General features: G+C 34.5%; 1 protein-coding gene and 1 long non-coding RNA gene across 5 annotated transcripts in view; both read right to left on the minus strand.

Annotated features, from left to right (window-relative positions):
* Nucleotides 1-288: 288 nt before the first annotated feature.
* Nucleotides 289-1230, minus strand: LOC310638249. The gene is made up of 3 exons (XR_014492077.1): nucleotides 1168-1230; nucleotides 879-975; nucleotides 289-393 (listed from the first exon to the last, which is right to left on the minus strand). It is a non-coding gene; the product is annotated as an uncharacterized lncRNA (long non-coding RNA).
* An 8494-nt stretch (nucleotides 1231-9724) lies between these two features.
* The window catches only part of ZNF143 (zinc finger protein 143), a 33863-nt gene continuing 24670 nt past the window's right edge, over nucleotides 9725-18917 (minus strand). For 3 of the 4 annotated variants that reach the window (XM_083348894.1, XM_083348892.1, XM_083348893.1), the window contains 5 exons: nucleotides 17652-17879; nucleotides 16479-16624; nucleotides 15936-16097; nucleotides 11425-11571; nucleotides 9725-10434 (listed from right to left, as the gene is read on the minus strand). In XM_083348894.1, the coding sequence (XP_083205020.1) occupies nucleotides 10351-10434; nucleotides 11425-11571; nucleotides 15936-16097; nucleotides 16479-16624; nucleotides 17652-17879 (767 nt within the window). In that variant the 3' untranslated portion in view covers nucleotides 9725-10350. Of the gene's footprint in view, nucleotides 10435-10902; nucleotides 10929-11424; nucleotides 11572-15935; nucleotides 16098-16478; nucleotides 16625-17651; nucleotides 17880-18917 lie in introns of all 4 variants that reach the window. The other variant, XM_083348895.1, reaches the window with a different exon arrangement.

Below are 18917 nucleotides of genomic sequence, written 5' to 3' on the forward strand. Positions count from 1 at the left end.
GCAATTTGTTTTAGAGTGGCCCTACTGCACTGGATTCTGTATCAATAACAGTACACCAAGAAATCCCTGTCTATTTCTCTAGCTATTTGGTATTACTACAGAGAGTACTGTTGCTGGAGAGAACCAGAGTCCAAATCTTCTCTAAGCATAAATAGATTTATGGTGGCAGGAAAAGATAGATAGAAAATACTGCTTTCACATCATGTCAGAAAGAAAACTGAGTTTTAAAAAAATCTGAATCATCTGGAAGTATCCTTTAATAACAGATAGAAAAGTTAAGGAGATGTATGTAAATTGAATGATAACTCCCAACATCTCTTGCTACTAGTCATGCTTCTCTAGGAATATCAGTATATGAAATTGCTGACATGTGGAAGACTACAGGTTGACTATCTGTAACAGAAGCACAATACACAAGTTGCATCAATGAGATAAAGATAGATTCCAATATTAGAACCAAAAATACAAATTGCTTTGCTAAGATGATGTGTTCAATAGGTCAGTGGGGAAGGGAGAAACATACTGAGGCAAAATTCTAAGTAAACTTATGAAAAGGGGAACAAATGTTATTTACAACCTGAGAGATTATGGGGATGGATTGTTGAATTAGATTTCAAAACTTTATCCAGACTGGGCTGAAGAAATAGACAAGAATTCTCATCTGTATTACATCCAGGGTTTTCCTTCTCAGGTAGATTAAGAGGAAATAGTCAACCTTCAAAATCCATCACTGGATAATGACTTTTTTAGGACCTTTTTTTAGAGCTAGTGCAGAATGCAGTGGCATGCCATAGGGTGGCACACGTAACACTCCTGTTGCACGGGTTGTATTAGTTACCAGTTTGCTTCTGGATCCAATTCAAGGTGTTGGTTACTACCTCTGATATGGCATGGGTCCAGGGTATCTGAGGAGCCATCTCATTCCATGGTATTAGCCCGCTGCATTCGCACCAGCAGAAGAGGCTTGCTATGGACCTGTTAGTCAAGGAATTCTGGTGTGTGGTGTCAAGGAGAAGAGTTGTTTTTTTTTTTTTTGCTGTGGCCCTGATCCCGTGGAACAAAACTGCGCCATTGGATATGAGAATTATACCAACACTTTTGGTCTTCTGAAAGGGTATTAAAACTTGGTTTTACCAGTTGATTTGGGGCCCCAAGAGGAGTGTTTACCTCTGGAGAGGGTTGACAGAGTAAGAAGACCTCATCCTTCTACCATCTGTCTCCTTGCTTCTGTTCTGCCTAGTTTATTTTTTTTTAAAAAAAATTGTATAGTTTAAATTTTTTTACTTTTTCTATTTATCATTTTATTATCTGAAAGCCGCCCAGAGTTGCCTTATCAGGGAAATGAGCAGCAAATGAATTTAATTAATAAATAAATATACCGGTACTTTATTGTTTATCTGTGATATTTGTATAAAGGTAAAGGTAAAGGTTCCCCCGCACATGCATGCTAGTCGTTTCCGACTCTAGGGGCCGGTGCTCATCTCCGTTTCAAAGCCGAAGAGCCAGCGCTTGTCCGAGGACGTCTCCGTGGTCATGTGGCCGGCATGACTAGACACCAAAGGCGCACGGAACGCTGTTACCTTCCCACCGTAGTGGTCCCTATTTTTCTACTTGCATTTTTACGTGCTTTCGAACTGCTAGGTTGGCAGAAGCTGGGACGAGTAACAGGCGCTCACTCTGCTACGCAGCACTCGGGATTCAACCCGCCAAACTGCCGACCTTCCAATCGACAAGTTCAGCGTCCTAACGCACTGAGCCACCGCGTCCCTGATATTTGTATACCACCTCAATAATGAAAGTTCCTTACATAGAAAGAAGCACAATTAAATACAAGAATACAGCATGAAAATAATACCTTATTTCAAAACCAGCCTGTGGATAAGCAAACATTAGAGATATATTGCAATGTGACCTTTGTGCGTTAATTATCTTAGCCTTTGTTGGATTGATAACATTGTTTGTTCCTGCTCCTAAGCATTCTTAACCATAGCTAATCAGCAACATTGTATATTGAACAACTCTAGTCTCCTAACTAGGGAAGGTAAAAAATACACTTAAGAGCTGTGATCCTTCCAAAATGATTATACTATATTAATATTACATAGCATGAAATGGCCCTATTCTATTTCGTTTTCTGTAGTTGCTCTGCAGTAGGCAGTAGCTGGAATCTCTCTTCGTAGTTTTTTAAAGCCCTTGGAGAAATATTCCTGATTATTTAGGGCCTTTGATTATTGTTGATTGATTCTTAGTTTTATATTCTGCCTTTCCATCAGAAGCTTTAGGCATCGTGCACAGTATACCTTCTGTAATTTTTCTGTATAACCACAGCCTGCTAAGGTAGGTTGGGCTGAGAGGGAGTGACAAGCCTAAAATCACCTAATGAATTTCAATAGGTGATTGAATAATAACCATTACTTCAGGCTGTTTAAAGTTATCCTTAGTTGTTCCAGGACTAAAGTAATATTTTCTTCTTTAAGCAGGTAACAAGCAATGACAGTTTAATTGTGAGTGTACTCTGACCTACTTCACTGACCATTTGGTGGCAGTCAGGTGACCACAGGGGATGGAATTAACTTAAAACATAGTACAGGCAGTCTTTGACTTATGAAGTTATGACCAATTCCCCCTTCCCCCCCCCTTGCTGGAAATTCCAACAGCCTCCACCAACCCCTGTGGTCACATGACCACAATTTGGGTACTCAGCAACTAGTCTGCATTTTCAACCATTTGCAGCATCCTGCAGATGCATGGCTGTGATTGCTTCTGATTTCCAATAAAAAGTGACCATAGTGAACAATGGATTGCCAATTATTGTGGCATTTACTTAATAGACACCATAAAAAAGGTTGTAAAATCATGCATGGTCACATGATGACCCACTATGAATTATGATTGTAATTGTGGGCTCAATTACCATCATATGTCAAGGGCCACCTGTAGCCACTTGAGACTGGTGTAGATATGTCACTTCCCTGCTGCCTGTGGAGACTTTTCTCCATGGTCATTCTGAATTAGCAGCAAAAGAGTTTCATTCTTTCAGACTGATCTTTTCTCCTGAACCCATCATGCTCAGAGACAAGGAATATCAGCCAACCAATAGGGGCAGCTGGTGGAGGTGGATGAGCTACCCAGTGAACTGGGAGAAACAGGCAACAAACCCTAGTGACTTGATCAAGGGCTAAACTGGCCATTTTATCCAGTTATCACCTCCATCTCCCCCATCCCACAATAAGGAGAGTGATTAGTGGACCTACGCCTGCTAGCTTGTTGGGAAGGAATGGGAACAAAACAAGGGGAATCAATAAAATTGTCCATAACTGCCCTGTACTATATTCATAGAGGCAAAGTATTGCATGATTAGAATGAAACAGCATTACAGGAATGCCAGTTTTAGAATTAATTCTTTCCCTCTTTTCCAAAAGGCTTATCATAGTTGGCTGTTCAACAGCAAAAACAACAAAATGATGAGTGCTATTTTCAAGATAAATCCTTGGATGATGCTATAAGCCATCTTGGACTGGTCCCTGCTTCATCAGATACATGAAGTATAACCTTCAGTGTCTGTCGATACATCCAGTGAAGCAGATTCTAGTCCACAAAAGCTTATGCTATTATACATGTGCTATCCTTTTCATTATGTCACTCATTATATGGAACGTCTCTGTAACAATGCCTGCTTTCTGGAACAAAGTTCCCCTGTGAGAATGGGCCCTACTTTGTTGTTTGTTCAGAAGAGCCATGAAGACCTGGCTCATCCCTCAAGTTTTTGATGAAGGAGAATGAGATTCCCTCACCTCATTCCACTTGCCATGTTTTAATTTTATTTTTTATTGATTTTATTATAATTTTTTTGATTGTTGTGATCCACCCAGAGCGTGCAGCTTCGGGAGGGACGCACATGGAGCGGTGAGGGAGGAAGGGGACACCCACCTAGCCTGCCAGATCAGCCGAATCAACCCTGGCAATCAATGGGGCGACAGATGTCACAGCCAGATCGCCCTCACGTCCTACTCTATTTACTAAAAAAAATAATTCCCACAAAATAGAATGGGTTTCTCCTGAGTAAAAAAACCCACCGGGGTGACAATCAAAGATGAAGCCCAAATGTATGCTTCTGTCTATACAAAGGGAAAAATAATCTGTTGGTGGAATTAAAACCCGGGAAGGGGGACTTTCTCTCCCTTATCTAACTCCCTCATGCAGGCAAAATAAAAAATAACCAACCAAACACATTCACACAGACACAGACACAGACACACACACACACACAGACACACACACACACACTTTGGAGGTACAATAATTGTCCAAAACAAATTGAGAGTGAAAAGGTTATCTTCTGGGTGCACCACTCATAATCCAAAGCACAAGATTCATTTCAATCATTAATAATATAGAATTTTACTCAGGTTTATTTTTCCTAAAGAGGTCATAGCCTTTGCTTTCCAATTTAAAGAGCTGCACTATTAAGCAAAAAAATGGTTAAAATTTAATGGTTATCCCAGTGGGTGGGTTTTCTGCATGCAATTTTAGCAGCAATAATCTTACAAAGTCAATATTGATAAAGTTTGTTCAGGAGGACTGTGCTGGTTTTAAACAAAGTGAAGGCCAGAAGTTTCATCTTTGACATGCAGTTCTCAGTTCTGAATTGATCTGAGTATCTATATATACAAACTGTATATAGACCTTGAAGATTTTAGTACTTTGGTTAAAGATTCCAATAAAGCACAATAGATAAGATTTATTAGTCACTGTCAGAAAAAAAATGAGAGCAACAAATTCACTGCACTCATGTTTTCAGAAAATTCCATATTTTGCAGGCAGAGCTGCAGTTTATTTCTCTTTGTGGCATAATCAGGATTAACTCCACAGTAATCTTAATCCCTGGTACTACTTAATTCAAAAGTATTATCCTTTCAAAGAAAAAGCCTGGACGTGCTTTAATCTTTGGCACTAGCCTTATTGAAGCACTCCGATAGTAGATAATTTTCTGCCACAAACCTAATGAGCAGGCACTGGTCAGAATAGAGTCAATAATTGCCTGATGGGCTATGTATACTAGATTGTTTAAGGTAACATCTATGTCCTATCCTTCCTTTGAAATATTTGATGTCTTAATGTTGGTAAGCTTGTTCAGTAACTTTTCCAAACAACTAGTATTGTTTTTTCATCCATTATTCTGAACATTTCAATTCAAACACATTGTATCCCAGCAATATATAACGAACTGCGGAGATCAAATATTTTTAGCTCCACTTACATATTTTCCTTACACATTTCTCCACTCTGACAAATGTTGATTATTATAGTATATTTGCAGAGTGGCAGCTAACCATATTTAATAAGACATTCTGCTGAAACTGTTCTGTATGACATTTGTAATGTATATTTGTGTATATCATATTACATGTGATTTGTACATGATTGTGATGTGGGTATAAGGCTACTCCCATGTATTATGGAGTGATATACCGGCTAAACGACAACAGTTATAAATGAGTATATTCTTTGTCTATTCCAAGCAGTTACAAGGTAGAGCTTAAATTAATTACCTATCAAATGCGGTCAAAGAAAAATATGTTATATGACTTGTAATGTCTAACTTTTTATTTTTTCCTAATCTTTATATTTTTATACTTCTATAATCACTTGTTTTGTAGTCTTTTGTATCAGTAAAACAAACATTCCATTTAAAAATAAGCAATCTAAACTGTATGTTTTGTACTTTTTGGTCAGATAAATGAATAATAGTAGTTTTTTTATAAAAATATTGAAAAACAATGAAGTTGTTTTAAAAGCCTTATATTAAATATTTTAAGAATCATACAGTTATATCCTCTTTCTAAAAGAGTCATGTAGGAGAAATTCCTTAAACTAACACTGCATCTTTTCTCAAAAAAAATATAAAGTCAAAACCCAGTTATGGGAATAAAGGCTCATCTTTCATCTGATTGAAAAACATCAACTGTAAAAGACTGTTAAGATACACAGAAAATTTCTTTGCCAGGTTAAACCATCATTGTGTTTTAAACCTTAAAATCTCATCCAATCCCAATACCTTTTAATGTTTTGATAAGAGCATTAATAAAAAGGCCTAAGAAACTATCAGATACGTTATTTTAAAAAATGTGGCCAACATTTTCTACTGCTTTAATTTACAATGGCAGAATCTGCACTTGCAATTGCATCAAATTCAACTAGGTTTTTTTTTTGTTTCCCATTTGTTTTCATGGTTGCCACAGTGACACCATTGGCTGGGCACCAGAGCTCCAAAATTACATAATGGTACTTCTGCAGATGATTTTGAATCAAATATTTCCAGTGCTTTTTTTGTTAAAAAAAAAGGTGCTGGAACTCACACACATACAACCCACCTTGCCTACCCTACAAGCTTTATCTTTGTAGTTGGAAAAAAAAACCCCTTCAATTTTTAGTGTATCTAAGACTAGGATTTTGTTCAGGGTAAGTTAATACTATTAATGTTACCATGCACTGTGTGGCTTTAAATTACAAAAAGGCATTTTATTAATCTTTTGGGACATTTACCACTATCCTACCCATTTAGTTTAATGAGTGGAAATGTCAGCTTTCTATGTGGAATGAAATTGGCCCAATAAAACAAAAATTGCTTGTTTGTAAAAGATTGAATTATTTTTAAGAAGTTGTCAAAGTGGAAAATTTTACATTTGGAGTTTAATATGGATATTGACTTGAAACAAATTAAAGTTGAAACTTTGCCAGTGAACAGATTACTTTTAATTTACCTTTAAGTTAAACCCAATTTAATAAAGGTAAAGGTAAAGGTTCCCCCGCACATGCGTGCTAGTCGTTTCCAACTCTAGGGGCCGGTGCTCATCTCCGTTTCATAGCCGAAGAGCCAGCGCTTGTCCGAGGACGTCTCCGTGGTCATGTGGCCGGCATGACTAGACGCCAAAGGCGCACGGAACGCTGTTACCTTCCCACCGTAGCGGTCCCTATTTTTCTACTTGCATTTTTACGTGCTTTCGAACTGCTAGGTGGGCAGAAGCTGGGACGAGTAACAGGCGCTCACTCTGCTACGCGGCACTCGGGATTCGACCCGCCAAACTGCCGACCTTCCGATCGACAAGCTCAGCGTCCTAACCCACTGAGCCACCGCGTCCCTTTAATAATTTAATAGATCTGATTAAACCTTATACTGTAGGTCTGCCTTTACATCTGAGCAATACATAATTAATATATATTATTAATAACAAAACCTCCAAATCACAAGACATTGGTTTTATTCTTATTCTTCCCCTCTGCAGTTTGAATATAAAGTATAAAAGACTAAAGAGAATTTTCGTAGACATCCCAGCCTTTGAACTACCCAAGGAACCGAAACAGCAAAGTTTTGCTGTCGGGCAAGCTTCCACGACAGCTGCCTTTCTTTCCTCTCACTTTGCCTCTTTTTAACTTCTCACACACAGCACCTTCTGTAAGGGAAGGCAAAAGTCTCGCTCGCCCTCTCATGAAAGATGGCCTCCATGTTTATGTGTCTCCCATCGCCACCATCGGCTTCCACACCACATGGTCTGACCCAACCAATCAAGCCACGCTCTGGCTGTGATGCTCCGGCGCCTCATGGCTCCTCCTAGAGGAAGCAGACAGCGCCAGAGGAGACCCTGCTTGCACCATACAAAGGATAGGAAGGGAAACAATAGGAAAAGAACGCAACTCTGGAAAATCTGTCGAAAAAAGGTGTCGGAATTCCATTCCAGTGCATTCTGACAAAAAAAGCCCTGGATATATGTTAGGGATACCATCTTTTTCCATGTATAAGATGCTATTTTTTCCTGCAAACACCCTGTTCAAAAATCAGGTGCATCTTATACTAGTGCAGCATCTTATACACGAAAAAATGGTAACCTCCACGCCCAGGGCTCATTGTGCCAGATGCTGGTTGGGTGAAGGGTGGGTCTGGCCAGGAGGCGTCTATTTAGAGCGCTGGGAGGCGATTTCCTGTAAGCTTGGAACTCGCATGCCAGAGCCTCTTATACACGGGTGCATCTTATAGACAGAAAAATACGGTATCTGTCTTGCTAAGACAACGGTTCTATACTGCTCCATTTCCATTTTGGATTAAGGCTCACATTTAATTTGGGAAGTTATAGTACTGGTGGTCCTCATTTAGTGACTGTTATTGGAACTGGGGGTCATTAAACAAAATGGTCACAGTGAAAAATTATGTGATTGCAACAGAGCTTGTTTTTACACAGGATGTGTATTAACAGATTGTAAAGCACAAAACTGATACTGCAGTTTTGGACTGTGCGGAAACGGACAGACTTACATTGAGAATCAAAGGAAAAGACGACACAGTATACTTTCAAACACGGAACTTATTTTACCAATGGTTGGAAATGCAGAATAGAGTAAGAACTTAATCTTTATGACTAGGCAAAAATTAACCCTGACAACATGTTATTAAGCACAAATAAATTGTAATGATAGTAAACTAATACTTAAAAAAAACAACTGAGAGATACTGCAAAAATTATTAAATGCAGGCATTGATCAGAGTTACTTTTTTGGTACTGCTGTAACTGCAAATAGTTGCTGTCCAGGGTGGTTGCTAAGTAAAAACTATCTGTACAGTATTTTCAGTTTGTAAAAATTTTCCCTATTTTTCTCCCCAATATCCAAATGCAGGTGTCTGATGAAGTACATTCTGCTTTACAAATTTATACCATAATAGTGTAGTCTTGATGAATCTCATAACTACTAATTTTTAAGTCTACACATCACAAGAGAAAGTGGAAAGACCTGTTGTTGGATATCCTTCTTCTGAAAAAAAATGAAAAATGTTTTTAATAACTTTTTATATTTTTTCCTGCACGTTGAGTACGATTATGAAAGAAATTTAGGTTACTTGATACTTAACTAATCACTATCATTCAAACTAGCTAACCATTGCCTCTTATCCTATTTCAAGATGTTGATTTCAAGTTAAATAATATATGGGGACAACAGCAAAATATTATAGAGTGGAATACTCTGATTTAGTATTCCAGTTAGCCACTATATTTTTTCTAATATGTTTGCTATACTATATTGCTCTCTCCCACTGAGCATTCACAATCACTGGGGATTTACTTTTCTTATATATATTTTTTTGTACTTCTGGAGACTTTCAGCAAATCTGCTGCTTCCTCTCTTGTGCATGTATTGTGTCAATTTGTCACATAAGAATCCAGCTTTGAGTTCTCTACAGTCGTTCTCAAGTACAGATGCAATGAATTAAAATGGAAATAAGAACACTTGTTTTACTCTCTTTGTTCTTGTTACCCTTAAAGAAGAAAGGTGACTGTTGCATACTGCCTCTCTGTATAATTTAGATCAGGGGTCTTCAAACTTGGCTCTTTTATGACTTGTGGACTTCAATTCCCAGAATTCCTCAGCCAGGCATGCTGGCTAAGGAAACCTGGGAGTTGAAGTCCACAAGTCATAAAAGGGCCAAGTTTAAAGACCCTGATTTAGATCCTGGGAAATCAAAGTTTTAAATCACATGGATAAAGATTTCTGATGTTCGTAATCACTTGTAGCACAAAGTATGAATATGATGATGGAAGGGCCACAGCATAAGCAATATCATCATTTTTCTTCCTTTTACTTAGAGCTTATATGTATATACTCCAAATGACTGACTAAAGATATAGAGAAATTGTCTCATATAACATTATGGTAGGCAAGTAAGTAGAAACACTAGTTTTAGTTCCTTTAATATTGAACAACCAAAGTTTTCATTTTATACATAATCCAATTCAAAGACAATATAATTGCAATTCTGGCAATTGTCTGTATTTACAATCAGTGAGATGGGAGAGGAAACTAAAAATGATAAATGTTCAACATGTGTATGAACCACAATTAAAATGGAATATTTACAAAGGTTTCAAAATTCAAAACTGCATATAAGAAACAATTAAATTCGTGTTTCCAAAGGATTTTTGAATGATTGCTGTTATGACTTAAAAGAGTTGAAATCTTCAATAACGCCTTCGTTGATTTTGTGTGACTTTAAAATTAATTCCAGCATTTCTTTTGTGACTGTTGCTTGTTTTTAGTCTGGTTTGGAATATAAGCAAGTAAATTTAATACAAAACCTAATTCTTTGTCCTGGGTAGAGAATAATGAATCTTAAAGAGATGGAATTCAATATTCCCAAAGTTCATATACATAAACATTATACACTTTAAATGTTCATCATTGTTGCATAAAGTATATGCACAGTATTAGTGAGGAAAACCATTTTATGGTTTTCACCTGGCATAGACTTTTGTTGAACAAAAATAAAATAGAATTCTATTGTTCCTTTAGCCAAGCTGTGAGTTAATCATCAATTCCTGGTGTTTCACCTTGTTGTATTCTGGAAGCTATTCGAATTGCTTCTTCCAAAGACTGTTGTTCTCCAAGCTGAAACAAACAAAAATAGCTTAAAATAAACATTCCCAAAGAATTTTTAGTCTATTTTTCTCAAGTGTTTAGATGTGTATCAATATTACTTTTGTATGTATAACAGTAATAGTTTGTGATTTTTTTTGAGCCCACATACATAATTTCAAATTATTTCTTTTTGAAACACAGGAATTTCTTTGGGGTACCTGTTTCTGGATTCTGCTCATTCTGTTGAAATTGCTTTTAAGCATAAATTACAATGGAGCAGACACTGATAATACAGTACTGATCAGCCTTTTGATAAATAATTACTGTATAATAAATGGCTAAAATTTAAAGTGTGTATAGAGACTGTAACAATTATTTGTATTGGGAAAAAAGCCATATGAGAAGCAATTTTCTTTTAATTGAGCAATTTTTAGCATTCTTCATGGATACATTAACTATTTAAAAAAATATTTTTACTTTAAAGCCAGTTGTACCTACATTTAAGAAGAGCCAGATCTGTCGTTCTGCAAAATTAAAGCAGATTATTGGATACAACAATGGTTCTTGGGCTATCTATTTATATTTATTTATTTATTTGTATCCCACCTTTATTATTTTTACAAATAACTCAAGGCAGTGAACATATCTAATACTCCTTCCTCCTCCTATTTTTCCCAACTACAACCCTGTGAGGGAGGTTGGACTGAGAGAGAATAACTGGCCTAAGGTCACCCAGCTTTTTTTGCTAAGGCGGGATTTGTAGAAGGAAAAAAAAGAGAAGAGAAGTCAGTGATTGCCTCTTCTCTAAGGCTCTCAAAATTACTTCCTGTGGTGTTCTAAAAAAACCAACAAATCTCCGAAAGCAGATTGTGGAGAGCATAAAAGGATGCAGAGATAGAATTTCCCTGTTGTCTTTCTAGGCCTGCAGATTATCCAGTTTGTGAAATTCTACCCTGCATTCTATTCGTATATTATTAATAAAACATTCCCAATGTACCGTATATTTCATATGCTAATTACCTGCACTGCAATTTGTGTCCCATTGGATGTTGCCAGCAAAGTAACAGGTCTAGATTCTGCACTGACTAAATGATGTCCATGTTGCTGATGTCCAATTTCGGGTGAAGCACTATGAAAAGCTGCTAAATCCTGAGCCACAATGGCAACCTTAATAAAAAGAGAGAAAACAACATTCTAAATATTGAAATCTAAAAATAATTAATTTTTTAAAATTAAAAGTGTTTAAAGCAGACATGTCAAACTCATATCGGAACTGTTTTGCCATTGCTGGCAATGGAGTGGGCATGGCTTCTGGATGATGCATCTGGCCCGTGGGCCGGCAGTTTGACACCCCAGGTTTAAAGTCACCGATGATCAGTCTTAATATTTTAAAAATAATATACTAGGACATAAAGGGAGACATATAAATAGTATCTCCTTCAATACATACTCTAAAACAAATAGTAAACATAATGAAAGGGGGGAAAATCAGTAAAATAATTTACACAGTATACTAATATATGTTTAGACCTGGCATAAAGGTTAGGTTTAGGTTTAGACCTAACCATTCATTTAATAATGTTTATTTTTAAAAAAAAAATACGTTTTTTTCATACAATTCAATAGTACTTGTTCAACAAACGTAGTCTGAGTTTATCATTCACTAATACATGTTTATTTCCTAATTCCTTATTCTTTTCACCAGCCATTGACAAAATAAGTCCCAAGTTCAATAGTATTCTGTTTCTTCTTTCAACCTCAGAGTAAGTCTGTTCATTTCCGCACAATCTAGTATTTTTTTTAATTATTTCTTCCTCTGATGGTATTTCTTCATTTTTCCAATATTGTACGAGTATGATTCTTGCCACTGTTATCACATGTAAAATCAAGTATACATTTTGTTTATCAATCTTTTCTGGCATTATACCTAATAAAAAAAAGTTCAGGTTTAAAATCTACATGTTTTCCCAACATCTTTTCTAGCCAAGTATGTATTTTTGTCCAATATCTCTTTGCTTTAACACATGTCCACTACACATGAAAATAAGAACCTGATTTGTGTTTACATTTCTAATATCTATCTGACATATTTTTAAACATTTTTGCTAATCTTGCTGGTGGCAAGTGCCATCTATGAAACATTTTATATAGATTTTCTTGGTAAGAGGTTGACATTGTCAATTTATAATTTCTTTCCCACAGGTTTTGCCATTTCTCTAAATCTACCGGTACGTTATATTCAAAATTCTTTACTCATGTTATCATTGTTTCTTTTACTTGTTCATTTTCCATTTTAAAATTCAATAAAAAGTTATACATTTTCTTAATTAATTTCTCATCAGAGGTTAATAATGTCTGATCAAAAAAGGTCTGCTCTTTATAACTTAACATCTTTATCATATCTCACTTGCATTTGTAAATATGCCCACCATGATAGATCAATACCCTGATTTTCCATTTCATTTAGATTTTAAATTCCCTTCAGATTTAGAATATCTTTATATGTCCATATTTTCTCAAAACTAAATTTTGTTGTACAAATGCTTCCATTGTTGAAAGCCATCCTGGAATTTTGAAGTATATTTTACATTTTATTTTTTCCCATGTTACTAATAATGCATTTCTAATATAGTGGTTTTGAAAATATTTATGAATTTTATTTTTCCCATACCATAAGAAAGCATGCCAACCAAGTTGTAAGTCATGTCCCTCTAAATACAACAATCGTTTGTTTCTAAGAGTTTTCCATTCTTTTACCTATGTTAGTACAGATGCTTGATAATATAAAATCCGCTCTGGCAGGCCAAAACCTCCATTTTCCTTAGCTTCTTGGAACATTTTCAATTTAATTATAGCTTTCTTTCCTTGCCAAATAAATTTCAAAATTAGAGAATTTAAGTCTTAAAAAAAAAAATCTCCAGTTTTATAGGTATCGTTTGGAATAAAAACAGTATTTTGATAATATATTCATTTTTCACTGTAGCAATTCTTTCTAGTATTGACTGTTGCAAGTTTTTCCATTTTTCCATGACTATTAGTAATTCTATTTTTTCTGACATTTGTTTTTTTTATCTGTTAGATTTTAACTATCACTTTAGTTTTTTCTCTGTTTATCTTCAGTCCTGCTATCTCTCCAAAGTGTTCTATCTTTTCCAATAATTTAGGAATCATCTCTAATGGTTACTCTAGGATGAATAGCAGGTCATCTGCAAATGCTTGCAATTTATAAGTTTCACCTTTTATTTCTAGTTCTTAAATTTCTGGATCTTGTCTAATATTTCTATTTAAAACTTCCAAAGTTAAGATAAATAACAATGGAGATAGTGGCCATCCTTGTCTTGTGCCTTTTCTTATGTCGACGTTCTCTGTATAATCTCCATTTACAATCACTTTTGCTGTTTGTTTGTGATAATATTGTTTCAATCAGATTTATAAAATTTTGCCCAAAGTCCATTGTTTTTAGTTGTTGAGTCATAAATTGCCAGGAAACATTATCAAATGCCTTTTGAGCATCTAGAAATATTAGTGCCAATTGTTTCCCTAGATGCATTTCATAATATTCCAACATGTCCATTATAACTCTTAAGTTATTTTTTATTCGTCTCTTTGGTAGAAATTCATTTTAATCTGGATGTATAAATTCAGTTAGAAGTCTTTTCAGTCTCTCCACTATTATTGAAGTAAAGGTTTTATAGTCCACATTTAGTAATGATATCGGTCTGTAATTTTTTATGTGTGTCAGACCTGAGTCCTCTTTTGGTATTAAAGTAATATTTGCTTCTGTCCATGCATTTGGGAGTTTAGCCTCCAACAAAAGTTCATTACATACATCTTTCAATGGTACACTTAATGTATCTTGTAGACATTTGTATAACTTTGCCAGGAGCCCATCTGGTCCCAGTGTTTTTTTCATTTTTTTATAGCCTCTGTCAATTCCATCGCTGTTATTTTTTCATTTAACATAGTTTTGGTGAAGTTTTCTGAGACTTTTGGTAAATTATTTTTTTCCATATATTGAATCACTTTATCCCATAAAATTTCTTCTATATTAGCGTCTCATAACATTCTTTAATTTTTTTTATTTCTTCATTTTTGAATTGCAGACAGCCTTTTTTATCTACTAAATTGTTTATCAATTTTTTCTCCTTTTGTTTTTTAAGTCTGTAGGCTAGCCATGTTCCTGGTTTATTTGCATTTTCAAAAAAGTTTTGTTTTGCTCTTTTAATTTGCTGTGCCAGTTTTTCTGATTCTATTAAATTTATGTTTTATTATTTCCATTTGTCTTCAGTATTTTCTTTTTATGGATTTATTTATAGTTCTAATTCTAGTTTTTTTTAATTCTTTTAACAGAATATATTGTTGTCTTTTTTCTTTCTATGTTATAGCTATGCCTCTAAAATATGCTTTGGCTGTATCCCATACATTTTGTAATGTTGTATCTTCTTTATTATTTTCTTTAAAGAATAGCTCCATTTCTTTTGTTGCTAATTCTATACATTCTTTCTTTTTTAATATGGATTGATTCAAGGTCCATCTCAGGTTTTTTTTGTATTCCTTTCCATGTCATTTTTAAAGGGTTATGGTTTGCCCATGTGCCTAATTCTATCTCAATCTCCTATATATTGGTTCTTAACTCAGGCGTCATCCAAATCATGGCAATTCTGGACCAAGATTTATGGCTATTCGAGTAGAATGTATATTGTAGTTTTTCTGGTTTAGTTTCTCTCCAAATATCTTGTACCCAAATTTCATTTAATAATGTTTAAGGCAGAGTATCTAAGCTGCAATTTGTACCTATAACATTTCATGCTACAAATTTAAATCATGGCATCATGCATCTTCCTTCTGACCTTTGGGCACAGAGATGAATGGCAGTTACAAAGTATATTGATTTATTACTCAAAATTCTATACAGCTTCAATCTGACTTTAAGCAATTTACAAAGTTGAACGATAGAGCCAAAATACAGAGAACAATAAAAAAACTGGACTTCTGTTGCACTGAGCTCTTTTTTTAATTCACTTCCTATTGCATGTATTATCTCAGGCTTAACTAGATTGGCTAGAACTATATTATAAATTCTGTAATATTGTTAAGCATTTTATTGTTACAATACTAAACAATTATAATTCTATATATATTTACCTAATGTATACTCTGTAATTTTATTTTTTTTCTGTTGCATTTTTCACTTACTTTTAAACATGTGCTATATATTTTTGACAATGTGTGTATCTTTGTGTTTTGTTCCTTTTTTATTATTATTTTAAAAGCAATATAATATAGTTTAAAAAATCTTATGCTGAGTTTTTTCTCCAGCACATTTGTATGTTGTTCTGAATTTTGCTTTTTATTATGTGGATTTATTGATTATTACTGTTATTATTTACACTACCCTGAGTAGAGTGGTTGTATTAATTACTCAATCAAATTAAATTAAATGCCCTAATGGCTAGAAAATCTGTTGTCAACATCCATATTTAGAAAGCCTCAATTGTTTGTTTTTACCCATGTATCTAGGAGCAATTTACCTGTTGTCCTTCTGTGCCTTCTGCGGTGACCATTGCAACAGAATGTGTTCCTCCAGGTGAAATAACTGCATCATGTGCAGGGACTGTGATGGTAGTGCCATCTTGTGTTACCATGGTGATAGTATTTCCAATGGCCTGCATGTCAGCCTGAGATATATTAACCTGAAAGAGTATATAATTATTTAATTAATCGCATTAGATTGAGCATAATTTGATAATATAAGATTTCATCCTGGAATATACCCTTATAGTAACTAAATAAGCTAATAAAAAATTAAAATAAAGATCAGCAAGGTTCATAACCTTAAGCAGAAGTCAGACATAAAAAAACAGAACTGGAACTTTTAAAGTAAATTTATTAGACTCTTTTAAGCCTTACATGGTTACTACAACATGGCAATTCTTTTCTAAAGTTAATGTGTCATAATGTTCCTAACATCATTAGTCTAATGGAAACCAATTTTAATGACACCTATAAAAAAAATCAGGAACAAAATTTTGTAAGCTATTTTGAAGGCTATCTTCATTATGGCAAATACTTACATGTTGAGTTCCATCTTGAGAAATAAGTGCCACCTGCTGACCCAGCCCAGTCTGAGTTACAGTAGCAACTTGTGAAACCACATCTTCTCCTTCAACACCTGTTACATATGTTATTTGAGATCCTTTGAGAACATCTTCACCTTGACCTATTTAAAGGAATATAAATTTAAGTTGTACTTTAAAAAGATAAGAATTCTTTTATATTGAGCTCAAGCCCTGACTACATGGACAAATACATGTTGGGTTCCTTGCAAGAAATAGACATGATCTGCATTTCCATTGGCAACTTGGTAAGTATTTCTTTCAACTTTCTATAGCCTACTTCTTATAATCAATCAACTACAGAAAGTTATCAAACCCCTGAGGTTATTGCACAAGTATTTGACAATACAAAGGACGTAACTATAATTTTGGAATATAAATCTAACCTCAACAGTACTCACTATGAAGATGATTTAATTACAGGTTCCCCAATGCAACTGAAAGAATAGTTGCAGTAAATCTACAATCCTCAAGAGAACAAGTTTAGGATCTCCACTTCAAATCGAAATGGAAATATGGACAATGTTGACCTTTTGTCTTAAAAGTCATATTGGAGAATCTCTTAAGAAAAGGAGAACTTTAAATTTATTTAAAAAATATTCCAAAGAAGAAAAATATTTTATAAAATTCTATGTACTGCGAGGATTGCCATTGCTAAGCAATGCAGTCGCACTTTACAACTGCACCACTTAGTGACAGAAATTCCACTCCCAATTGTCATTGTAAGTCAAGGACTGCCTGTACAGTAATCTAACCAAGAGAAGGAATGATGATATATAACTGGATATCATTAGATTATTGATGATACCTCACGCGAGAATGATGAATGGCCTTTTTTAATGGTGCAATCTCAGAAACTTCTACAGCAAACTCTGTATTCTTTTTACATTTATATCTTCTCTGAGACTGATTAGTTTCAGAGAAATTTAAACTGTGTTTGTAGTAATTAAGTATGAATGGCAAGTTGTTTACAGTTAATGTTAAAATACAAGGAAGTGGGCATCACTGAAAATACCCAATGTTTAAGAGTAGAACTTAAAATATAATGAACTACTTGCAAGAGGTAAGGAACAAAAACATTCTTACAGTTAATATGAGGGGGGGAAAAGAGTTACAATAATTAACTGATACCTGGATGTGGCTCAAAAAAAGCTTCTTGTTCTTCCTCTATTGGCTCAGTGTCATTGTGTGCTGTTCGCTTGTGCATTGCAAGGGTAGAAATCTGTTTGTATGTTTTTCCACAGTGATTACAGTTGTAAGGTTTAGAATGCGTATGTACCACATGGTGTTTATATAAACTAGAATATTCGGTAAAACGCTTATCACAACCAGGGACTGTACATACATAGGGCTTCTCCCCTAGGCAAAAGAAACAAGCAATGAAGATCACTAATTAGGTTGTAATGTCTGGCAATCTCATACCACTATAAGTAACAATCATTTTCAGATATTGCATATCACTGAAATCGCAAGATTTTATAAAGCATAATAATTGGTATTGTATATATATTAAAATGTTATTCTTGCATATAATATAAAACATCTGATCACACTATTTACATATTACATTTCACATTTTTGGAAATATATATTCTTAAACTCCAAACATGCTAAAACAAATGGAAAATTTAAATGGAGAATTATGAGCTCATTATTTAATAAATAATGAGACCCAATGTATAATTGTTTAAAAGGATGCCTATCACTTTCATTTGAAAAAAGAGAGAGAGAGAGAGAAACCCTGAGTCCATCAGTGGGCATGCCTTATTGGGAAATGTGCTAATTAATATTGGAAAAAGAAAAAAAATATTCTCAGAAACTTTACCATGCACTATATAGCAGCAGCAGTTTCTCAAAAAAGAAAGTAGCATTCTTAAGATAACAGATATTAAGTATATTGCAAAAAGAAAAAAAATACAAGTTTATAAAGTTTTTTAAAGGTCTTTTTTTGTGTGGATCATTTGAAAATTATTCCTGGGATTCCAGTTCTGCAATTCAAAATACATTATTCCTATTTTTATTTTACAATGCCAAAACATAAAAACATGTTATCATCTTTAAAACCAATGTACTATTATCAACACAAGCCAGAGAACAGGGCCTTGTTATTCTGTTAAGAATCCAGTCCAGAGCCACTTTATCAGAATGAATAGATATCAAATGCAAAGATGAATACCTGTATTTTCAGCTGTTTTACAACTTTACTTGCAAACGGAGTTTGAGAAATTTTGTTGTAAAGTTGCATTCACATTATTTTAAAATCAGTTTTCTCTGATTATCGTTAGAGAATATTTCAAGTTCTACTTTGTTAAGAAAAGAATGAATTGTTTCCTATTTTCCCCAAAGAACTAAAATTATCCCTCAAATGAAACTAGAAAGTAAAAGAATTAAGAACTA

The sequence above is a fragment of the Vipera ursinii genome, assembly GCF_947247035.1.
Source record: "Vipera ursinii genome assembly, chromosome: 1".
Taxonomy (NCBI): Eukaryota; Metazoa; Chordata; class Lepidosauria; order Squamata; family Viperidae; genus Vipera; species Vipera ursinii.